Below are 25,735 nucleotides of genomic sequence, written 5' to 3'. Positions count from 1 at the left end.
TGACACAGGCCAGGATCCATTGGCCTTCTTGGCTACCTGGGCACGCTGCTGGCTCATGTTCAGCTTCCTGTCAATCCAAACTCCCAGGTCCTTTTCTGCCTGGCTGCTCTCCAGCCACTCTGTGCCCAGCCTGTAGCGCTGCAGTGGGTTGTTGTGCAGGACCCGGCACTTAGCCTTGTTGAACCTCATCCTATTGGAATCAGCTCAACTCTCCAGTCTGTCCAGGTCCCTCTGCAGAGCCCTCCTGCCTTCCAGTAGATCAACACTCCCCCTCAACTTGGTGTCATCTGCAAATTTGCTAATGGTACACTCAATCCCCTCATCTAAATCGCCAATAAAGATATTAAATAGAACTCGGCCCAACACCGATCCCTGGGGGACACCACTGGTGACCGGCTGCCAACTGGATGCAGCCCCGTTCACCACCACTCTCTGGGCCCGGCCCTCCAGCCAGTTCCTAACCCAGCACAGAGTGCCCCTGTCCAAGCTGTGGGCTGACAGCTTTTCCAGGAGTATGCTGTGGGAGATGGTGTCAAAGGTGTTGCTGAAGTCCAGATAGACCACATCCACAGCCTTCCCCTCATCCACCAGGCCGGTCATCTGATCATAAAAGGAGATCAGGTTGGTCAGACAGGACCTGCCCTTCCTAAACCCGTGTTGGCTGGGTCTGATCCCTTTTCCATCCTGTAGGTGCTGTGTGATTGCACTGAGGATGATCTGCTCCATAACCTTGCCAGGCACTGAGGTCAGGCTGACAGGCCTGTAGTTTCACGGGTCCTCCTTCCGGCCCTTTTTGTGGATCAGTGTGACATTCGCCAACTTCCAGTCACCTGGGACCTCCCCAGTGAGCCAGGACTGTTCGTAAATGATAAAGAGTGGCTTGGCGAGCTCTTCTGCCAGCTCCCTCATCATCCTTGGGTGTTCAAAGATTAATTCCTTACTTAAGAAACACATTTCTTTCTTTCTTGAGTCCACTCCTGTGAAGCAGCCTCAGTCACCACCCTCACCAGCACAGTTATTTGTAGCTACAATTGCCATGGTAAATATGCATGAAATTACAGTCAGACAGCTGCAGGTGAAGCAACATTTCCACAATGGAAAACTTCATGTGGACTCACATACTGTGGAAATAAAGAAAAGAATCAGCTCTTGCTGACAATAAACTTCTGTATGTTATACTATTTCAGAAACCTGGGGATTACAACTGATGAAAAACAACACCTCTTCTTGCTCAGATAAGATTATGTCTTGAGGATTTGATTTTAACAGTGGTTTAAATCCAAGAAGAAAACAACAAAGGAGACTCAGAGTTATTGTGAGAATATACTGCTTCAAAAGTTACTCTTCAGGAGCCCTGTATCTCTCCTTAGCAACCTGCCTACCTGATCCCAAACCTAGCAGGGATATATGATATCATCTGTTAAGTCCTTCTCCTTCTCTAACATCAGATATGTATGTGTGTTTCAAAATGGGGTATTACAAAACAAAGCACAGCACAACGAAACAAGGATTCTTTCACATTTGTGCAATAGCATTTAGAAACAGAAGAGGGAGCCTTTAATCACAGTATTAGCTCTTTTTGCAGATTTTCAGAAAATTAAACAAATTGTAAAATTCCCCAGCTGATGAAGAGTCCTCAGCTAAATTCTGAATACCACTGAACTCCCTGGGCTTGGGCCAACAGCTTGGTTGGCATGTGACAGGAACCTCTCCCTCTTTGCTGAGAAGCCCTGCTCTGTGCCTTTTGTCTGCCAAGACAAGCACCATTTCCCCATTGTACTGCAAGTTTCCTGACGCTCGGAGGTTAATATGTGACAGTCAGTGAATTCAAGGTGGACAGTCTACTCCATGGAAACACCAAGAGCCAAGGAGATCATTGCATCTCTGACTTCAATGCAGCGACTTCAGCTCCTCATATACTTAGTGGAGAAGTGGATACTCTGGGAGGAAGAAGAGAGGATGCTAGGAATGCTGAATTACCTTCTCCAGGTGTCCACCTACCCATAAAGGATGCTTAGATACTAAAGCAGAGATGTGTGTCTTGAGTCCACTCTCAAGTGCAAATTCTGTGAGGAGCTCTCACTTTGAAAAGGGAATGAACTACCCCACAAAAAGGTACCATGAGTTCATGCTAATGGAAACTGTGCATCAGCTGTGCATCACAGGATATGTGCCACGTGCAAACTGTAGTGACCCCACTAAATGAACAAGAACCCGAATGGTCCTCAGGCCACAGTGCCCTGCAGAGCCCTTGTTCTTCCCAATCACATCTGACAGGTCTGTTTCAATGTCTTTGGGTGCTGTGACCAGCAGTGACTCTAGCGTTGGGGTTCATACCAATATTGTTTAAACTTAAATCACACATGGAAGACAAAAGGACCTTGAAACAACAGGAGTGCTGATATCTTTCTTTTTATTTGACATGTAGGTAGTGGAAACTATGATTTGCAGAGTCAGTCATTGCCATTTCCCCATGTCTGGCAGAGGTATCTCCACTCTGTTCTGTCCCATGTCCTAGAATAAGGACTTTCTCTATCCCCCTGCCCATGCCGTACCATAGCACAGTTACAAAAGTGAAGGTGGGTGGGGGAGGACTCTCTCTCTCCCTCCTCTCCTGCTGTCTCTTCTTCAGTACTTTCATAGCTCCTGCTGCAGCATTTCATAATGCAGAGCTCACCATGAGCTGAGTTTTGCTGATGCTGGAGCCAGCTCTACATCCTTCAGTAGTAACCCTGAACAAAGCCACCTGCACTCTTCAGAAACATCAGACCAGACAGACTCCTGACTAGCAGGGGCACCAAGCCACCATCCTTAGAGAGTTCCTTTGTTATCTCTGTTGCTGACCCTGCTAAACAAAACACCATGCCAGTGGAGGCTTGGAGTTCAGCGAGGCTCCTTGGTATTGTCTACACACCCAGGGTCTGGCAGCCACTCAGATATTTACTGAGGATTGTCTTTATTGGTTGTTTTTGACTCTATTCATGACTCTACTTATTTAACCACACCTAGTGATGGGGAAGGGGGCTTCCAGGCAACCAGCCTAACACACACAACACAGTCTTCATAAATTATAACACAGCAGTTCGGTAACTTCCCTTCAGCGTTTCATTTTACCATCAAATCATGCTTCACAGCAGTGGCTCTCTCCACCCTTGCTCAGAAATACATCACCACAGTACAGCCATCCCCAGCATTTCCAGTTGTACTCCTGAAATTAATGGAGAGACATTAGTGATTTTGACCAAAAGCACGCAACTTTGTTTGAGTCTGATACAGCTTGCTTCCAACATGTCCTGAACTAGTGCTAAGGGCTTGCCCTAGATATTTTTGCACTGTGAACCATGTTGCTCAGTTCATTCACTCACAGAAAGCCAGACAGGTTTGCCAGACTGGGACTTGAAGACAAAATGTCAAGGGGTCATGATGTGTCAAACTGCAAGTATTCACTAGTCCTGAGTCACTACCAGCTACATCCAGGGAACACCATAGCCTAGTGTTCTCTTCTGAGTCGATACTGCCATTGTGACTCATTGCTTGCTTCTTGTGTTTTCTTCATATCCCCGTGGCTTTTGTCCCTGAAAAGGACACTCTTCAGGACATTAGGGAAACTTCTTCTACCCATCACATCTTATAATTTGTGTTCTTCAAGTTAATGATGTCATTCATTTCCTCTTATTCAATGAGTTAGCTTCTCCAAAGAAGCAGCATATTCTTTGTTTTCCCATCCTAAATTACTCCTTTTTCCCAGGTGCTCAGATATACAGACACAGGCTCCATGCAAACAGGCTCTACCTCTCCACTTCCCACAGTTCACAGGATTAGGGGACAGCACAGTCCCCATCACAGTCATCCAACGGGGGAAGCATAGATCCAGCTGTAAACCACAACACCAGGAGGACATACTGTCCTGAATTCAGACTCAGTGTGGAGAATACATGAACGCTGATGGTGTTCTGCGCTGCTACACAGCCATGCATTTCTTCCTGCCAGCAGCTAAGAGCTGCCAAGTGCTGTCTGTAAGGGGGGTCAGCGGGGAGAGTGTTATCAAATGAATGCAGTTCAGGCTCAAACATGCTGAACTCTCAGTTCCCAGAAGTTCGCTTCTTGAAGCTGAGGCACAAAGCCAGAGTGCAGTGGCTTAACCAAATGTAGCTCTTAACTGCAAGTGAGATATCCACTCGTCACTCATGTTTGTTCTGAGCCAGAGCACTTGCCACTTGATGCAGACAAGGTTTGGCAATTAAAATCCTGCCTTAAGAATTACTAAACATTGATTTTTAGAACTGCCATAATATACAGACAACTTTTGTCCACTGTTTCCACAGAGCTGTCTGCATTAACTGACACATCATGGGAGCTGAGCTAATAACTAGAGGTGACTGATAGAGCTGAGAGTTGTTATTGGGGCATTTCTCCTAACTTCCACAATTAGACTGGTCAAATTTAGGCTTTTCTTCTCCTCCCACATTTTGTTGTCTTGCTTCATTATACAAGTGCCCATTAACACTCTTTACTGCATATTATTAACACCTTCAGAACAAAGGAACAAGGCTTAGTCCATGTCTGCAACCACCTGAATGCACTGGAGAAGCACTCCAAATGCAGACATAACTTTAGCAGCAGGACTCTGCTTTACACCACCATAATAATCCCACAGACCAGATGTAGCAGGTTTTACGAGAAAGGTGCAGTCTCTGGGTTACAGCTACACTAAGGCTCTGGTGATCAGAGATTTCACTGCTTCTCTCCTGTGGATGCTCTTGTGCTCTGGCAAAACACAATATTCAGGTGAGCATTAAGCTGGCACAAGTTGCACATAGCGTTCAACAGCTGGCACAGGAAAGCACAGTACCCAGAGTGAACACATTTTAGCTATCTTTGCATTTGGAATGCTGCATCAATATTGAAGCATTGACACTGGAGCTTGGGTCTGACAGAGTCACAGATAATACCAGGTAGATCTTGGTACTGTTGAGCTCTGTTCTGGTGTTTGTACCACAGAAGCAATCCCAGGTGGTTTTTGAACTCCGGTGCAGCTGTGAACCTACCTACTCCATGTACACACAGACACACCTTTCCCCTTTTTCCTGGCAACCAAGGAGCTGGCTGGACCACCAGGGGGGCTGGTTTCAGACACACTTCAGTGACTGAAAAGTCCAAGTCACAAAAGCTACCACTGGATCAGTGACTCCTTATGGATCAAAGGGAGTTGTCACACTGTCTCTGCACAGCATTCCATGCACCCTTCACAATCACCAGTCTTTTCTCCATTATCTGAAGCATCTCCACCTCCTTTGGCCTAGATGACAGAGAGCTGACTACGCAGTCAGCCTGTTGTACTGGTCCTGCTAGCAAATAGTGCCTGGAGAATGTCTACCTGCAAGCCTAAAGAAGGTTATCACTCCTGAGAAAAAACGCATAGGTAAAACTCCTGGCTGTTGAATCACTACTATGTTCATGCTGTATTTAACAGTGATGCTGTTTATTAACTGTGTTCAAAGGGCCTATGACAGATCAAATGCACGCGTAATGAAACCCGGGTCCCAAATAGCTGTTATGGTAGGCAGGCAGGCTGCTTGATTCCCAGACAGCTACACATCAACACAATGTGTTAAATGTCTTCAGTCACCACACCAGAGTCAGATAAAATGAGTGCTAAACTTGGTGGGCCCAGCGGTATTCAAGTTCTGAGAAAACTGGGACAAAACAGCTGAATTAGTAACAGAAGTGTGTTATCTCTTGCCAAAATTATACTTGAATACTGGGAACCAATGCTGTAATCAACAATTAAAAGCAGGTACGGAGGTGTCCAGGGAAACACAGTTCCGAGATCTCAGTGTCTGTACTGAGCAGTTACTGAAGAGTCTAAGAAGGGACATCAGTAAGGAACTTCTGGACCTTTCGGGGAAAAGCCACCACTGCTTTTGTAAAGAGAAGACTGGACTTAACAACTCTGTGGAGTTCTTAGAAGAGGTCAAACATAAGTGGGAACAAGGGTGATCCAGCATATACAGTCTACTTGGATTTCCAAAACGTTTTTGGCAAAATTTCTGATCAAAGGCTTTCAAAGAAAACTAGGCAGCTATGGAATAAGAGGGAAGGTCCTCTTGTGTAAAAGTAACTGCTTAAAAGGGAAGAAATACACAGTAGCAGAAAACCAGTCAGTCTTCACAATGCAAATTACTCACCAGTGTGGCGCCAGACCTGTACTGTTCTGCACATTCATAAATGGCCTGAAGAGGGTTGAGCACTGTTGAACAAAAGTTTGCTGTTAACATCCTAACTTGGCATACAGAACTATGGCTTGTAAAATTACTGTAACCAATCCAGAGAGGGATGTAGTTACAAGCATGAAAACATCAACTCAATGCCAAGGAGCAGGAGAAAAAAAATAAAGCAAACATTGAATATTAGGGGCTATTATGGAAGCAACACAGAGCAAAACAGAAGCCATCACCGTACCATCCACAGCTTGAATATTGTGTATAGTTTGGAGACTCTGTATGGAAAGGGGTAGGTCTCAGAATGGAGACTAGACTATCACTGAGAGTGGCTGACCTGAAAGGAATTGGCTAGGACACATCAATGTGGAAAGTACCTGAGAGGGGATATGATACTGCCTTACAAAATTTCAAGTGGATGAACAAGACAGTTAGGGACTCATTCACACTCTCTTCTGCTTTAGGAATGAGGGGCCACCAAATGAAGATTGTGGATTCTCATTCAAAGTGAATAAACTGAAGTTGACAAGATGCCCAACAGGCACTACTAAGTAGACCATCCAAATGGGACTTAAGGAAATTGTTATGCTGAAAATAGGTGGATGTTGGGAGAGTATCATGTGGGATGTGATACGTGGCTGCACTGTTTTCACTCCTGCCTGGGTACCAGTGTCCAACTTCTTTTGCTGTTATGCACACTCTTTGTCACAGATCAGTCCTTCTCGGCAGCAGCTTTTCTCACAGATGACAATGAGCTCAGCTCTCCAGCCTTTGACTCCTGTTTTCCTGAACTTCAGAGCACATTTCCACTGTCCCATAGCACAGCACTCAAATGGTGCTGGACACATCTGTGCAGCTGGTATGCCAGCCAGGTGCCTTGTGCAGAAGTCCTACTGTTTTTTTGACATGTCCCTTCACCTCTTGCTGTCTTCCTGACCTTCAGAGGCACAGGTGTGAAGATTACTCTGGCTGAGCTGGATGCACCCTCAGCCTGAGCAGAGCCATTCTTACAGTCATGGGTGGAGGCTTGCTCCCTGTTGCTTAGGAGGTTAGGTAGAGGCTTTGCAGCAACTGTACTTCAATTTGCCTTGCACCTGCACAGTGCAAGCCTGTGTTGGTGGTGAAACAAAACACTCTGAGCCTCTCCCTTGTGCTGAGCCAAAAGCTCATCCAGGAAACCAGCCAAACGCTGTTTCAAGTCAGAAGTAAACTTTCCTCCCTCCTCCTGGTTTAACTTTAACTCAGAAATGATCCAATCTATCCCAAGGTCACGCGTTTGTGACTATATAAGAGAACAATGTGATCACACAGCCAAGTTAGGGGGGAAATTAATTCTACTTCTCTTAGCTGCAACATGTACTTGACTTGCTTGTGAAACCTTGACACCGTGCACACTGATTTCCAATTCCCGGATGCTTTCACGGATGTTGCACTAATTTATTTTCTTTTTTTTTTAGCATCCAATGCTTCAGTCAGCCACAGGAAGGGAGAGCTTTTTGTAACTCTTGGTGTCTGAATTGCACAGTTGTCACTGTTCAAGAATATATTTATTGTAAGCTGAGGATGATCACCTTGATACCAAACAACCCTGTCCAAGGGTACAACTGTCCCAAAAAAGGTTTTATCAACCAGCTCCATGCTCCCAGGCATGTTCTTACCCCATCACTATCTGGTTGTGTAGGCACACAATTTTCAATTGAAGGAACTGATTCAAATTGATTGAACAACCAGCCTGGTCTACCTGCTCTGTTAATTGGACCAAAATAATTTGTGCTAAATTCAGGATAGGGATTTGCAACGTAGCTAATAGGGGGAAGCCTTCACTTAAATGACTGTGGGCTCCTTGAGTAGTATTCTCCAAAATTTGTCACACATCGTACAACCTCATTTTAAAATAAATCACTGTATTAATTAAAACTTTTTTCGCAAAAAGCTTCCAACATACTGTAGTACCATCTAAGTCTTAGTCATGTACCTTCATTGTTGCTGCAGGCAAGAAAGATCCTTCCTGGCAACCTGCTTTGCTGATCTGCAGATGAAGGCTATAGGGAGAAATGGTCTAGAACATCAGCACTCTCCTTACATGATCTGCAATGGAGTTGTCTGATTGTTTGACAGGAATGAAACAGTGAGAGTATAGATATATAAACAGTGCTTGTTGTAATTCTGATTAAATAATGACAAGAAATAAATCTTGTCCCCCAAAAGACTGGCTATATTAAGCATATTACTTTTTAGCCATTTAACAGTCATCCATGAATCATAAGCAATCTCTTTGTGGTATTATATAGACATATAGAGATAATTTCTCATCTTTACAACCTGTAACCCTTGGATTCCTGACAGAGCACAGGTAGGGCTGTAATAACATGAACTGGATGCTCTTTCTTCATGTTACTGACTACCATATATGGAGCAGGCTGTTTAGCAAGATAAGGGACATTCTGATATTCTGTTTATCACACACAGTGTGAGGGAAGAGTTCACACAGCCTTCTGTGAAGCTGGTGCAACTCTCTTCATCCCAAATCCTTCCAGTAAACTATGGCCTCTTATGTAGTTATCTTCCAGTAAGGATGCTGCATAATACCTTCAGTTCAATAATAAATACACAGTTATTTCCTTGCATTTGTCAGGAAACAGGAAGAGAAAACTGTTCATGCCCAAGAAGCATTTGTGTTCTATGTCACCTTAAGAGCTGTAAACTCTCTGCTCCTCAATGAGACATATGTTAATACACATCGCTATTTTAGCTTAGTCCTCTGAAATACCATCACAAAACATACTACTTTCATGGCTCTCTAAAGAAATGCATCATTAGGTAAATTTGAGTTTACCCATTTAGACAGTTACAGTTTTAGTTTTAGTTACAGTTGTCATGTTTCTAATTCACTGTTAGGAATAATATCTTTGTTACACGAAGCCAGGCAAGTTGAACTACTCAGCATTCTGAAGTGCATGTAAAAGAATAAAAGAAAGCATCCAACTCAAATGTGTTATAAAAAATCTTATTTAGATATCTTAAAAAATACAAGACATATTACATAAAATCAAACTGCTATTCATCAAAATTTTGCTACATATCCCCATTTAGATTGTGTACTGGCAAGTGTTAAGTAACAGTGGATAATCTCAACTAATATTTTATCCCAGTGCTAGCTGATAACCAGTTCAGCTTATCAGCTCAATAGGGTAACATTATAAGGTTCTGCATTGTTAGTATTTACAGCACTGTAACTTGGAAAACAATATAAAAATTACATTATACTAAAGATAATAAGCAGTCTACACCAAGATGGTGAAATGGATTCTCCTCTTCTTTCTTCTCTCTACAGCTACAAATGATTTTCAGTGTAAGCAGGTACACAGAGCAAGGTCCTACAAACAGAATCTGTTCAGCTGCTTAATACATTAAACAAAACAGATTTAGCTGTTAATGAAATACACTAATAACACTACATAACATTCCAGAGACATTTTGCTTTTTAAAAACTTTTATATTGAACAAGAATGTCTTCAACCACAATTCACTTCTAGGTCAGCAGCATTTTCACAGAGCATCTGAAATGTCTTTTTTTCCCCCAGTCTTCAATGTAATCAAAATGCAGAAACGTTTCTTCAGACTCTCTTGTACAAAATAATTCTATTGTGACTCACATCCTTTCATCGGTACTATTAAAAGTTCACTTTTCTAAGATTAAACTCAGTAGGTTGATTTATTGGTCCTACTTAGGTTTGAAGAGTAAGAATCTGATTTCTTGGGGTATCTGCCTGATGAGAGAGACACTTGCATCCTCCGTGTTGTTCGTACAGTTCGGCAAATAAGAGCATATTTAAGGTTGTCTCTAAAGTCTTTTGAAATATAATAATAGACAAATGGGTCAATACAACTGTTCAAAGTGGAAAGGCACAGCGTAATTATGTACCACGCATACATATAGCTCTGGCCGTAGCCTTTGAGGAGCGAATAGTGCACAATAATCAGCACATTGCTGGGTGTAAAACAGATGAGATACATGGACAGGACAACAATAATGAGTTTGATTGCTCTTATTCGTTTCTTCCCATCTTCTATGACGGAGGCACTCAGAGTCTTAATCATCAGTATGTATGCGACAGCAGTGACGATAGCTGGGATTAAGAAGAATCCAATTGCAAGTGAGAGGAAATAACTGAACATATCATGAGTCAAAACATTATAAGGCAACACATCATGGCAGGTAGTGATGTTAAGATTTGAAATATATACCGTCTGATTAATAAGATACAATGGAATGGTGCCCAACAAAATCAGTATCCAGATAGCAATGGAGACACCCAAGGCAATTTCTGCTTTCTTTTTTGAATGCGCCATGGGGTTCACTACAACGCAATACCGTTGTACACCGAGACATGTAATAAAGAGAATGGAACAGTACATATTTCCATAGAAAAATCCAACAAGTACTTTGCAGAGACCTTCACCAAATAGCCAGTTATTGCCATTTAGATGGTATGCAATCTTCAGTGGAAACCAGACAATAAAAAGAAGGTCTGCCAATGCCAAGTTAACCATATAAATCACAGCTGGATGTTTCTTCTTTGTTCGGAAAAAAAAGACCCAGAGGGCCACAGCATTGCTTGGCAAACCAACTATAAAGACAAAGATATAGACGATGGGAAGAAAAACTGTAGTCAGCTTTCCCCTGAGGACTTCTGCTGCAAATTCATCCACTTTGTATGACTCTTCAGAATTATTTGCATTTGTAACTTTCTGACCAGCAAAACTTCTTCCTTTTGAACTGCTGGCTCCACTGTTCTCTAAAATTAAAAAAATAAGACATTGCTGTTACTGAAGTACAGACTTTTTGTTCTCTTAAAAAATAAACTAGATATAGTGATTTACTCAGAACACTTAAAGATGGCTTTATCAACAGAAAAACTAAGACCAATTTTCAAACATTTGACAATTTATCTTTCCTTTGTTTTATTATCCAAAAGACAACCTGTATCCTTATTCAAGTATTCTACCAATATGCTTTTCCATGTCACCAGTGATATTAAAAATGCCTTGTTAAATGGGCTATCAGGTGCTCCTACCACTTGAAGAGTTACGACAGAAAGTACTTGAAGTACCCCAGGGCTCCATTAGCTTTCCATATAGCAGTGCCAGATTACCTGAGTGGTGAGATTTATAAAACTTTGCAGCAGGCTAACATAATTGCAACAGAAACTTCCCCAGTTTAGATGGCCTGAAAATCAGGTATGCAGTAAAATAAGAGTGTTACCTTCAGACAAGCTAGAACTGAAACTCAGAATGAAATACCCAAAGCTATGCACAAGTGTAGGGAAAAATGCATATTTTAGTGTATCTGAATTGAAACGTGAACGTACTAACTCTGTGCACGAAGATGCAATAGGGCCAGTCATCTGGGATCTCCTTCCAATTCACAGGCAAGACAGTCAGACAATCTCTGCAATTTCTACTCAAAGTGCCAGGTGGCAGAGCTGACAGCTATGGTTGCTTCATACATAAGACAGCTGTACTACAAGTTTTGCTCTGCCTCTTTGAATGCCATGGGAACTTACAAACCATATGGGCGAGCCAGGTGCTCCTGACTGCTGTGTTGTATAGGACAGCCTTCTGACAGCCCAGTTCATAACCCCTGCAGACACAATACAGGCCTCTCCTGCTGACAGGTTAAACTGCAGAAGCAGACAATGTCCTTGAACTCGCACCATTCCAAAAAGTCAGACATCCACTGAGCTAAACTGTATGGACATGGAAGTTGACTGTTTTTGGGAGAATTATTTTTAACCTTAACTCAGTTTCTCTCAATATTTGTGGATTTGTCTGGCCAAAATTCCCTGCCCCCCTCCCCAACTGGAGTTATAAAGGAGAGTCTTCTTGAGCAAAGCAGGTTTGTGTACCTGAACAGTGCACAGCCATGAGGAGTGTTCAAGGATAACCCCTTTGTTATTCAGTAGAATCTTGATACAGTTCCACACTGAAAAAATGCTTACGCCTTAAATTTGAAAGAATTTTTACTTAAGAAATATGTAAATACACAAGTATGTGTGTTTCCCAGCATAGATTCTCAAAAGTAGCCCAACTCTGGATTGCTGTTTCTTTTCAGTTATAACTGCAAAAGTCTGATGTACAGTATATATTGATGTTCTTTAGACATTTGAATTTTTGAATAATTTGAATAGTTACCCTAGATCCACTTCAGCATTTGCCAATCTCCAGGACCAGGCAGTCTTCACTGGAAAACTGAGGTGTAAGAAAACTTTTTGCCAGTACAATGACATAGTCAAGTCTTTCCAGTAGACTTCATGAACACTGACTAAACAACTGTCCTAAAGAAAATTAATTCAACTGCCAAACAGTCATTTTGGTGTACATGCAGTGTAATTAAAACAAGGCAGAATTATATAAATCCTGCTCTCAGATCTTCAAGCTCCTTGATTGCACCAGCAATATTGTTAAAGACTGGAAAGTTTAATTGTGTAATGCAGCAATATCCCAGGTCCCTAACCTGAGCTGTGAATAGGAGAAGCCATAAAACCAGCTTGAAGGACATAGCTTATGCAGATATCAGACACTGAAATGATAACTAGCTAAGCAATGCCACTTTTCTCAGCCTTACAGCTCAGCTGAGAAAGATCGTGGAGACACTTGGAAACAGACCCTTTATTCCAAGCTGGTAGCAGTTCTCAGGATACCATAATAAAATGCAGTGTACAGTGCTATGTTAAGCACATGTCCATCAGAAAGTGGTCGACATTATCAAATTGCAGTCACACTATTTGTATTCCATTCCAAAGACTCAAATTATCGTAGAAAACTAAAGAGCAAATACTACCACTTTGTTCTTATTAATGTTTTGTGATCAGATATAAAACAATGCTTTGCAATTGATGTTCAAAGGTTAGGTTTAAAAAAAAAAAAAAAGCTCACCAAAAACCCCAAAGTTAGTTAGTGTTACACACTACAATAAACTGTACTAAAGTGAATTGATGGATAAATACATGAACCACAGACAGGACTTAGGATTGCAAGGCTAGCAGAAGAAAGACAAAGGTTTGTTTTATTCTATTTTTTAAGACACAGTCAAACTAAACGGGTGAATTCCGAGATCAAGTCTTGATTTTATGCTGACTTTAGTTCGAGCCTCAAAAGTTCTGACTACAGCCAGTGGTCAGCTTTTGTCAGCCCAACTAGCAATAGGGAGACAGTGTCCTGTTTCTTTGCTGTTAACACTCCCTCACCGAACAGCCAATCCTTTGTTAGGTATGTGCATTTTCTACATCCCTTCCTTACTCTTTCAGCACTTGTCGTTTTCCATAACAATCGAGCTCTTTTCCAAGCCGAATTTCACCATGCTTGACTCACACACAGAGAATGCAGTTGATTTGCTAATCTGCCCACGGGAAAAGCGTACTCTCCTCCCACAAAAGACTGTTTCAACACCTTTGCCATTTGTCCAGAGGATATAACCCACTACATACCAAACGCAGGATTATGGCTACCCTGCAGACACAAAAGCGACAGCAGCACTGAGTATCCAAAAATAACCTAGCTTAGGTCATGGTAGTAATAACCACACAGGACTAAGGTTAAGATCACCCCGGGTTTTGGATCTGCAACCCAGATTCGCCACAACGCCGTAATGGCATCAGCCTGTTTGAAAACTGCCGCAATAAGTTTCTGGCTTAGTACATCTCCCTTGGCTGGGGTGGGATCACACTTCACCTCATTTCACCTCCCTACTCCAGGAAATCAAGTACCCAGTTAGAACTTCTAAGCATACTTCTTTTCCCTCTCCCCTCTCCTCCGAAAATTCCAAACTCCTCACCCCACCCAGATCAGAGAACTAGGCTATTATAAGGCAGTTTAGTTTCAGGAACCCCGCTCTGAAAAACACAAATCTAGAATCTATACCTTGAGTAAACAGGACCTATCATACTCTTGGCTTCAATATTTACACAACCTTTACGCATATGCTTTTATTATGTAAATAAGCCCAGAATAAAGAATAGAAAGACACAGTGCAAAGGGCAATGGAGTTTATTATAAAAGGTAGTGAAAAATTAACTTTATGGCAGTGAAATATTAATATGGCAGTTTGGTTTTTCCCCAAACAGCACTTATGTTCAATATAGACTAATAAAGAAAAAAAATCCTAGCTTTTCAGAGCTGGGTAAAAAGCAAAAACATGGTCTTTATAGTTTTTTTGTTTATCTAAAGGGGGGGCTATAAGAGGCTGTAGTGACAGAACCACTGGGGAATGGCTTTAAACTGAAAGAGAGTTTAAAGAGAGTTTACACTGAATAGTAGGAAGAAATTCTTCACTGTGAAGGTGGTGAGGCACTGGAACAGGTTGCCCAGAGAAGTTGTGGATGCCCCATCCCTGGCAGTGTTCAAGGCCAGGTCGGATGGGGCTTTAAACAGCCTGGTCTACTGGAAGATGTCCCTGCCCATGGCAGGTGGTTTGGAACTAGACGGTCTTTACGGTCCCTTCCAACCCAGGCCATCCTGCGGTTCTCTTTACAGCGGGTGAAGCCAAGCCACGCGTGCCCCACAAGCCCTGCGGGGGCCGGGAGGGAGCCGCGCTCAGCTGCTCGCCCGTGGAGCGGTTTCCCCACCGTCAGGGAGCCCGTCCCGCGGCTCCCGGCAGCCCCACAGCCACCCGCCCGAGTTTTCCTAACCCGCTCGACTCCGCGGGAACGTCTCCCAGTCCGCTCCGGGGTCCTCACATCCCAGCCGGGTTCAGACACCAGCCCCGCTGTGCCCCTGTCCGCATCCCTCCCGCAGCTGAGGGGCGGCCAGCACGGCACCCTCAATGGGATCGCCGCCCCCGCTGGTCCCAGCAGGGCGGACGGCTCCGGTCCCCGTCAGCAGCTGCTCATCTCACCTGCAGCGGTGGCGGCCCCCAGCATCGCAGAGACCAGCAGCAGGCACAAGCCGCGACGGACAGCCATGCTCTCGCCGCGCGCCAGCCACTACCGCTTCGCCTGTACTGCCGACCAGTTTCACCTGATACCTGAGAGGCGAAGGGCGGAAGGCGCGGCCAGGGCTGAGACCAGCCAGGCGGCAGGCGGAGCCCGGTCGGGTCGGGCCAGTCCCCGGTGAAGGGCGGCGGGGCTGTCCCTGAAATGGGGGGAGGGTCGGGCCGGCGGGTCCGCTCGCCGCCCCGCAAAATGGCGGTGCCCCGCAGCCCTCGCGGGCAGGCGGTTGGTGCTACGCGTCGCCTCACGTCCCGCTCGGCCGGTGCCGGGGCGGAGCAGGTGCCGGCGCACCCGGCGCTTCACCCCCTCCACTTACGGCCCCGAGCCTGCTGGTGGGGGCCCTGCCTACGGCAGGTGCGCTGTTACCAGCTTGCTGCCCACTCCAGCCGAGGAGCGCTGGTTGAGCGGCCACCACTGCAGGTGGAGCGGAGCAGGATTGTTCTGGGTCACGCCGGCTGGGGCGAGGAGCGTTTTGCGTGAATGCATTACTCCAGCCGACTCGTAGCATACTGTGTTGAGCATTCCAGGTTTCTTACTCATCCGTGTTATAATGTCACAGAATCATGGAATTTCAGAATGGGTAAGCTTGCAAGGGACCACAGAAAGTCATCTGGTCCAACCTCCAATTGAGAAGAGCCTGGCTCCATTCCATTGGCATTGTCCTTTCAGATATTGATAGACATTGATGAGTTCCCCTCTCAGTCATCTCCTCTTGAGGCTGAACAGGCCCAGCTACCCCAGCCTTTCCTCATAAGAGAGGTGCTCCAGTGTCCCAGTCACCTTTGTCACTCTCTATTGAACCCATTCCAGGAGATCTGTGTCTTATCCTGAGGAGCCCAGAGCTGGACACAGCACTCCAGATGAGGCCTCAACAGGGCTGAGAAGGATCACTTCCCTCAGCCTCCTGGCAATTCTCTTCTTAATGCACCCCAGGATACCATTGGCCTTATTGGCTCCAAGTGATAAAACTTTTTCAATTTTTTTTCCTCTATTGAGTGAATATGTTATGAATATACTCTATTTGATGTTCTTCTGAAGAAATTTTCTTTTTGAGGATTTTCAGTGATGGTCATGAAATACAGCTGGGAGTTGACATCTGTATTGTTCCCATTTTACAGAGGAAAAATAGAGTACAGAGAGATGAAGGTCAATGCACTGGGAAGTTTTGAGTGTCTGACTCAACATCAAGGGCCTCTTGGTTTTGAATCTTTGTTATTAGTTGCTCAAAGCACATACTGGAAGCACAGTTTCTATTTGTCATCCACCCACCTAAGACTGTTTACAGATTTCTCATCTAAGTCTCAGCCTCCTTGCTAAGCACCAGGAAAGTCATAGCCCATCCCTCCAGACTCCCTCCCTGTCTCTTTCTGTCTCACTTTCAGTGCTATTCTGTTTGTTTTAGCATTATACTGTTAGATGGGTATTTAATATCCTGCTTTTAATCACTTTGCCTAGTGAGTTGCAGTCTTCTCATGTGGCTATTTATCTAATCTCCCTTTACTGATCTCCAGAGTTTTTCTTCTCAGATCTCTAATACTAAGGAGTGATCAGTCATTCTCTCATCTGGTTCTGCTCTAGTCAATGCTCTCCTGCCAGTGCCCAGTCACAGTTTTCACTCTTTGCTTTCTCTTAATTTATTCAGTCCATCATTTTGTCCCCTTTAGATTCAAAGCTTGGATCCAGCAACAGTGGAAAGGGTCTGAAAACAAGGGAAAAGGATTCATTACTGTTGCTAAACAAAATCTGCTCTGGGCTGTCCCATTACAGGCCAGAGCTGCAGCTGGAAAAGCCCTGTGGCTGTACGTAGAAGTCACTGCAGATGCATCTTCTGGAAATGCAGCTCTGGACTTTGCTTCTGTTGAGTGTAAGGAAACCATGCCAATTGAGATTTGTAGTTTGTCTAGAAACTCACAATGAGTTTCTCTCATTGTCAGGAACATGTAATTGATGTGAAGAAAATCTCACTTCAAAATCTTACAAACAATTAATTAGATTCCCAAGCAATTAAAAAATGGAGCTTATAAGAGGGAATGTCAGGCAACTTTAATGTAGAACTATAAATCTGCCTTATGAGAGAAACCTTACTGCTGCCTTTCAGTATTTAAGAGGGGCTTATGAGAAAGATGAGGTGAGACATTTTACCAGGGCCTATAGAGATAGAACAAGGGCTAATATTTTGAGATAAAAAGAGGGTAGGTTTATGCAAGATATAAGGAAGAGATTCATTACTGTGCGGGTGGTGAGACACAGGAACGTGTTGTCCAGAGACTTTGTAGATGGGACATCTTGTAACCATCTTTTCCAACCCAAATAACTCTATGATTCTATAAAAAATTAAGGGTATTTAGCACTTGTAAGCAGTTCCTGGTGCTTCATTTGTGCAGTGCTAACCAGGCTTTTGTACTGACTTTGTTCTATTTAATTTATTGAGAAGTTAGTGTTCCTAGCTAACACCTTCAGCAGAGATAATATTTGTTAGGAAGAGTCCCTGTTTGTAGCCTATAAATGAGTTCTTTCTTATGACTTAAAAAATATTTAATAGAAACTAAAAATAGTCTTGCCCTTGTTCACATCATTAGGACCTCTGTACAAAGTAATATCAAACCTTGCTGATTTTAGATGCCTGTATTGAAGATTTGTCAAACCTATTTGCAGTTCTAGTGTGTCATTTATCAAAGAGTTAGGAAAGAAAATGTAACAATTATAAATAAACACAAAACAATTGTGTTATTGGTCACACTTGTTTATCATTTAATAATAACTTTGATAACTACAACTGCCAGAGGAAGTCTAAGGACATTACTGTAGATGCTTATTAAACCTTAATTCTCCATTACAAATTGGTAGTTTCTTGGTGTTTCTGCTATACATTTTTTTCTGTTACAAATATATATGTATGTGTGTGTACATATATATATACACATATATATATATACTCCTGTGTTATACTATAATGAGTTGGGAATCATCTTGCACTTTAATACAGCGGCTTGAAGGGAGCTTTGAACTTGCATGTCATTGGTTATCAAAGCATACCTCAAACTGACAAAAAGGTATGTGAGCAACAGCTCATAATTCCCTGCTCATAATTCTGTTTGTTTGGAGCACGTTATCAAGTAAGTCTCGTGCACCTTAGGGCAGAGAACGTCAGTGGAAACGTGCCTTCCCTTGCACTTTGAGTGGCTGCTGAGTGTGGTGGTTTTAACATAGCACAGGGCCTCCAAAGGGGACCTTCTGGGGTACACTCCTGAGGTTTTGAGTCATTTTAACACCACAGTGATGTGATGTAATCATGAAGATGTGTGACTGTGATACTTGGAACCCTTTTATTAAATGAGAACTGAATGGTTTAATTGCAAATCACTTGTCAGTACTCGTGAAGTTTTTGCTAAAATAAATGGGTGGGAGCATTTTCATTATATAGAGCTTGGTTAGTATCTCCACCTGAATTTATGAATTCAGATGGCAAATGCGTTTTTAGTGTGCAGTGTATTGTAATCATACCACATCTGTTGTGGGAGAAGGTAAGGGATGGCTGTTCGTGCCATATATTGGACACAAATATACGTATTTATTTTAAGGAGCAAGAAGAACTTTGTTCTGGAAGAGAGAGGAAATGAAAATACTTCTTAAAATTAGAAAACTTTAGTTTTTAAAGTTAGAAAATAACTTTTTAAAGTTAGCTTTAAAAATCAACATGTCTTGTAGGTCTGGCAAAAACACTTAAAATATCCTTCAAAGAATGCAGCCAGTGTAAAGGTTCAAGAAGAAGGGTGAAGTTTGGGTCAAATGAAACAATGTAAGGAATTTAATTTTAAAAACTAATTTGATTTTTGATTCAGAAGAGCTGGTGCATTAACTCTCAGTGCTTTAGCCTATCCTCAGGGTAGCCACCTGGCATACTAGAAACTAGGAGAGCATCTGAGTACTAAGGTACAGCAAGGCTCTCCTTTAGTAGTGCAAGACCAGCGCGGTAAGTACAGTAAGTGTTTTGATAACTCATTTCAATTTGATGAAGCCCTTTATACTTCCTCCTTCTGTTTCTTATTCATAAAAGCCCTTGTGCTGTTTTAGGTAGTATCTCTTGCTTGTTTTCCTGAGCCTTTGAACAGATCTTTATTTCCTTCTCATTTCTTGTTGGCCTTGCTAGCAGGCCTATTGGGTACTACATAGCAATTGTCACTAGTGTCCTTGATGTTCTTGTGTGTCCATCAAGGAGCCTGGGAAGCAAGACAGATTATGGGCAGCAGCTGGATATTTTTGTTTCTCTGGAAGCAAAGATTCATTTTATTTCACTCTGGTTTTAGGAAATTCCTTCCATTCCCTCTCTTACCCCATCTACTTCAAGATTCTTGCAGGCTTTTTTTTAAAATTCTGTTGTGCTGATGTACTGTTGTTGTTACTACTTGGAGTAATGAGTAGCATATTAATTCTTGGCATTTTGGGGTCACTGTGTTGGCAGAAAGGATTGGTAGTATCCTTTTTGAACTGATTCCTTCTCTGCCTTGTGGGCATATTATTAGCAGTCTGGAGTAAGGGTAACCCACTGTAGAAATAACCTACAGACATGCTAATGCATGCATTAGACTGACTACTGGCTTTTCTACTGCCTTTGTTCACTTCTATTATTTCTCCAGCTCCTACCAGCCTGCAGAATTGGATTGCCTACCTCATGCATCTGCTTCCACCAACCCTTCTGTGCTTCTCAGTTTACTAGAAGCCTCTATATTTTTTGAGTGTTGTTCTGCTACCACACAGTTACTGCTTCTCACAGAATCAAAGAATATGCTGAGTTGGAAACCCAAAAGGATCATCGAGTCCAACTCTTAACCTTGCATGGGTCCATCCCCAAGAGTCACACCATGTACCCAAGAGTATCGTCTTAACACTTCTTGAACTCTGGGAGGGTCACACTAGGTTCCCAGAACTCAGAAGAAGATTTTTTCCTCCATCTTCTAGCTCACTTCTAGGGGATGCCTATGAAAAATGAATCCACAAATCAAGGGGAAAAGCAATGATTTATGACTGGTGATGCCTTAAGCCCCTAATGGTTTTTTATTTTTCTAATATTTGTAAGACTTGTAAGTTTTATAAGTAAGTTTTAAAAGCAGCAACCTTCCCCCCCCCTTGTCCATTGTTCCTTTCCCTTTCTCCAGCACCCTCGTTTATACATTCCCTAACCCTCTTACCCCATTCTATCCTCCCTATATCACTCATAGCCCCAAATCTAATAGAAAATGTTTAGTCTTTTGTCAAGGCAAGGCCTAGACAGTTGACAGAACAGTATATCTGTGTCTAAACCACAGAATAGGTCAGGAATTAGGTAACTATGTACCCTTTGTGCTTTGATGATGGTGAAGATGGGAGGAAGGGGGGGTCCCAAAATACACCCCAGACTCATTTCAAAGAGGTGGACCCGGGGCGGACCAGAGGAAAGGCCGCAGGGTGGGCACATCTGGGATTGGATGGATGGTATTATAAAATGTAACCTCTCAGGCACGGCCTGCGTGCGTCCTGTAACATCTTAGCCTTGGCAAATAAACCCTTTCTTATCTCACCTCTAATTAACTGCTCCTAGAGATTTTTTCAGCACCAAAATACACCGGCAACACTGGTGACCAGGAAACATTTTTTTCCCCCCTCAAGATCCCTTTATCTTAAGATCTCACCAAAAATACAACATACTGTGCAATGTTTAAGTAAATCCACAGCAAATGTACAGAGGAGAAAAGCGTACGTGGAGATGTAAGGATGGGCTGAGGAAGAGTTGTGTGAAAGGAAGAACAGTCTTCCTTCGAACAGTCTCATGAAATGTACACCAAGTTAAAGCTCTAGGCCTGCTTTAACTTAAACCATAGTAGGTGCTGCTGCAGTGAGCAGTGATTGGCCAGTGAGCTGTGATTTGGCCAGTGCATTCTGCGTGTCTCGGTTTCAGAAGGTGTTGGTTTCGATTACCTCAGTTTTATTGACATTATGTAAATATTGCACTGTAGATAAGGCTTTGGACAGCTGTAGGGATTGTTGAACTCTGAGAATTGTTGATGGCTCCAGAGGAACTTAGGATTTGCCCAAGCAATAATGCCATTCTCGATTGTGAATGAATGCATCCATCTAATGGCAACAATGAGATCCTGTGTGCACCAATTGAGCACTTGCTAATGCTGGGATCTGTCTAATCAGACTATCTTTTTAGGTTCCAAATGATATTTGCAAAGATCAAAACATAAATTAATTCTGAGAGCCTCATGCAAGGTCTCTGTGACAAGTGTTTAGTTCATTTGAACAGATGCCCATGACATTTATGCACAACAGTGCTGACTGCTGTAATAGTTATATGAACAACTCCAACACTGTAAAGTAAAGGAGGACTCGGGAACAAAGCTTCTAGGTCTGAAAACCCTCCTATTCTAAATAGTTTTTTGTGGTCACTTAACTAACTTTCTGTTTTTAGGACCTATCTCTTATTCATCCTTGAAAATTGACACTTGTAATAAAAGAATCACAAAATCAACGAGGTTGGAAAAGACTTCTGAGATCATTGAGTCCAACCTATGATACCATGTTAAATAATTAAAAGTCATAATTGCTTTAATAGATAAGAAAATATGTTTTGTTGAATCACAATATCATTTTCCAAAATGGAAGATAAACTGAATCTATGGTTTGTACAGTATAAATTTATTTCCCCTTTTTTATTCTACAGTCTTTGGAAGTTTACGATATGCTGCTAGTCTGAATTGGTCTGCAAGTTGCAGGTATGAAATATGGCATTTTGACCACATTTCCCAACTAATTGTGAAAATTTTTACACGCATTTATTATTTTTCACGCATTTATTAACTTCTGACTCCATTTTGAGCAATTGACCTGACTGTTTAGCTGATATGTCAGCATATCCAGGTTATATACATGTGTTCCTAATTTATCAGTGATCTAAATAAGACATGAAAAATTATAACAGTTCCAGTCATCATGATAGTGAAATATTGCGACTGCAATAGGAGGATGAAGGAAAAGAAAATTACTTGAAAGGCCAAAGTGTTTTTTTTCTCACAATGTGCGTGGACTTGCAGTATCCCATACCACCCCTGTCAGCTGGCCCACGGTTGGAACAACTATATAAGAATCATGAGATACTCATCCAAAAAGAGGCAGAATTTTAACAGGATCAGTTCTCTAGTCTGGTTGATGGCATTCTTGTGTTGATGTAAAAGAGGGAGTGTTTCAGGTATATGCATAAAAACTCCAAGGGCACTGAGTGGGTCAGGCAGTTCACATGGCAGCAGTCCTGGCTTGTGACATTTAAATGTACACGGCATTAGAGTTCAAAAGGCAGAACAAGTAGAAGGAATTGTTGTTTTGGCATTGTCTGATTTGGCAGGGACTAATAGCTTGGTTTTGAACATACATGGTGTTTTCATAGTTTCAGTGTAACCCTTCTCTCTAGCTCTAATAAATGCTGTTTCACCAGATCGTTTTTTGAGGAATTCTTGCCATCCTTATCATTGATGGGGAAGGGGACTGCTTTTGTCCTACTTAGGGGTTACTTATTAAAAAACACAGAGATTGGAACTATTTCTTTAATTATTTTATCAGTAGGGTTGGGGTCTGTCTAGAAGCAGAGCCCAGTGTCCACAAAGAAATGAGTTTTATGGAAAAAGCATGTCAGTTGGCCAGAACTCCAGAAAATTATTTGGAAACACCCCATACTAAGAAGGACGTGAAGAGATCCACACAGCTGTGCTGAGTCACAGGCTTTCCACACAGCCATCTTGTCTGTTCTCACAGTATTTTAGTGTGGCAGGATACACCCTCATCCCCTTCCAGTGTCTCAACCCCCCTCCCAGTGTCTGCATGATGGGGAAAATCACAAACCCTTTATTATATTCAATACTGTTAATCGGCTCAAAATTGAAGACTACCACCATATTAAAAAAATCTAGTGTTATGACCAAAAATAATTTTATTATTCCATCATTACATTTTGAGGAGAGAGTTCAGTTTTTGCAAATAACTATTTGAGATTGAATTATTTAATTTCCAATTGGATTAATTAATTTATTTTTAAGTTTCATGAACAACATAGTCATAGTTATTATTCACATTTAGAAAAATACTTTTTCTTCTACTTAGCTGAAATTTATCAAACATTTAAACTCCAGATAAGTAGCAGTGTCACGATCTGGATACTGATTATGAAAATGCTTAGTCCATGTGTGTTTAGAAGCAAAATGAGTGGAGCTGTTAGGATTTGCAAGTTATTTGGTGCATGTGCACAGCAGCCACTTTCATCATTGAAGAGGTGAAAGACTGCTAGAGGATGGGAAGGACAGAAAACTGCTGTCTTGCAGCAGTGCCATGCAGGAACTTCACTGCAACCTGTAGATGAAACATTGTTCCTGTTCGGGCCCAGACTTCCTTTGGGGTGGCAGGAGGAAGTGATTCCACACAATACTATACCCCAACAACCCTACCCTGGTCTCCTGAGCACAGCGTGGCAGTACCAGAGCCCACTGCAAATGTGGAGCTATCGCTGCAAGGCATGGGATCAGGAAACCTTTTCCCCTCTTTCTACCTAAAACCCCAGTGTCTTTCTGGGGTATGCGCAGTGTAGAAACAGAAGTTGGATTGTTAATCAGCCCCTAATGCAAGGAGAAAGCAGCTAATTCCTTCAGAAGGGATGAAATAGTTTCTTCTGACAGTAGTGCTTACTCCAGTTGTGCTGGATTGCAACAGTCCCAGGAAATTTTCACTCCTTTGGTGGCTAGGTGACTGCTTCATGAAGTGAGATACTTCACCCCAAGATGCAGGCATAACAACAATCAGGGAGAGCCTGTCCTTCACCAATCCACTTTTTTTGATGGCCAGTTGTTTCCAGTTCCCAGGTAGTGGTGTACTTGGCACAAGCCAGGGTCTCTTAGGGAGGCTTCATGCCCCTGCTCATGCTGAGGTCCTAATTCAGTATCCACTGGAAGCCTGGGCTTGGCTTCTGCAGATACGGTTCCTCCTGGGACCTTCTTTCTCAGGGAATCATAGGATGGGTCAGGTTTGGAGACAACCACAGTGGGTCATCTGGTCCAACCTCCCTATTGAAGCAGGATCATCCCAGAGCACATGGCACAGGATTGTGTACAAGTAGTTCTTGAATATCTCCACTGAGGGAGACTCCACAACTTCTCTGGGCAACCTGTTCCAGTGCGGTGCTCACCTGAACAGTAAAGAAGTTCTTCCTTATATTCAGGTGGAACTCTCTGTGCACCAAGTTTCTGTCCATTGCTTCTTGTCCTATTGCTTGGCACTATTTCTGCTGCACTTAAGGCATCTAAGCTCACGATTCTGGCTTTTGCTGAGTGAGGAGCTGGTTTTGCCTTTTTCTTTCTCCTTCATAGCAAATATTTCTGCAGCAGGGTGAGGTTGGACATCTCCTGCCAGTTTCCCTCACAGCTGGGGGAAGTTCTCTCAGGCTTGGTCATGAACTCACACCCACCAGCTTCCTTGCTAAATCCAAGTAAAGCCTTTTACACTACAGTTATTAATTTTACCTTGGAACAATATGATCTTACCTCTGTATAGTCTTCTAGCAGTCAAGAAATGTCTTTTGCAAAACAGTATAAAAGGCTGAAGTGAAAGAGCAGCAGTACTTTCACTTGAATTCTGTAAAAATTCTGTGTGGTTGTTACAGCTATTCAGTGTATTCGCTATCATTGCTGGGTTTAATAGCAAATTTTCAAGGAACGTGGGCATGAGAATTAAGGAAGTCTAAATGTTTCACAAATGTTTGCTCAGTGAAAGGTATATTCCTAGGCTTGCAAAGGTAAATTCCCCATATTTAATTCAACATATCACTTGACAGTGACAGCTTCAAAATAAGCCTTATTACTGTGCATTTTCTGCAAAATGAAGCACAGTGCTTCTCTACCTATCTGCCAATCTGTGCTTCCAGGGATTTGAAACAAAGAAAATGTTGGATTTTATTTTCCCCACTGTGTTTAGGCTTGTCTAGGCTTTAGCAGAAAAGCTGGTTGATCTGGTTTTTCTAGGATGGAGTCATTACTGTATTATCTTTCCTGACCTGGTGAAAGATCACTTGTTTTTTTACAGCATGCACATTGTGGTCTACACATGAAAATAACTGAAATATGATTAAATTACATCTACTTATAAGTTACATTTAAAATATGTAATTAAATAGTCAGTACTAGTCACAGGAGTATACAGTGAAATATTGTATGAAGATCTGAAGGATTTATGAAAAGTACTTAGATGATTCAGGTACAGACCTATTCCAAAGAGCTAAAACTCTTGGTGTCTGGCTTCTGACTCCCTGCTAAGAGAGGGCTCTTGTTCCTGCCAGCCTCCAGCACTGGGCAGAGCAGCAGAAGGCTGCCCCAGCAAGCTTGGACCTCTGGATAACTGCAGGCACAGGCTGACCCTGCTGGAGCAAACCAGCTTCCTTATGGCCTTATTGGGATTTATAAGTATCCTCTTGCGGAAGAGAGGTCAAGACAATTCATACCAATGGAG

The 25,735-nt window shown here is 42.6% G+C and overlaps 1 protein-coding gene across 1 annotated transcript; it reads right to left on the bottom strand.

The window, feature by feature from the left end:
• Positions 1-9,212: 9,212 nt before the first annotated feature.
• F2RL1 (F2R like trypsin receptor 1) lies at positions 9,213-15,506 on the bottom strand. The gene is made up of 2 exons (XM_027709996.2): positions 15,118-15,506; positions 9,213-11,020 (listed from the first exon to the last, which is right to left on the bottom strand). Exons 1-2 carry the CDS (start codon positions 15,182-15,184, stop codon positions 9,924-9,926), a joined length of 1,164 nt encoding a protein of 387 aa, XP_027565797.1. The 5' UTR covers positions 15,185-15,506; the 3' UTR covers positions 9,213-9,923.
• Between the last annotated feature and the right edge of the window lie 10,229 nt (positions 15,507-25,735).

The sequence above is a fragment of the Pipra filicauda genome, unplaced genomic scaffold (genome assembly GCF_003945595.2).
Source record: "Pipra filicauda isolate LSUMZ 115617 unplaced genomic scaffold, ASM394559v2 scaffold35_size7292922_pilon, whole genome shotgun sequence".
Lineage (NCBI taxonomy): Eukaryota > Metazoa > Chordata > Aves > Passeriformes > Pipridae > Pipra > Pipra filicauda.
The sequence above is the reverse complement of the archived record's forward strand: the minus strand, read 5'-3'. Positions and strand labels throughout refer to the sequence as shown.

Excerpts from the sequence above, each read along its gene's own strand:
- F2RL1 (XM_027709996.2), bottom strand. The coding sequence starts at position 15,184 with ATGGCTGTCCGTCGCGGCTTGTGCCTGCTGCTGGTCTCTGCGATGCTG. Across the intron at positions 11,021-15,117 it reads GGGGGCCGCCACCGCTGCAG|AGAACAGTGGAGCCAGCAGT; the intron begins GTGAGATGAGCA and ends TTTTAATTTTAG.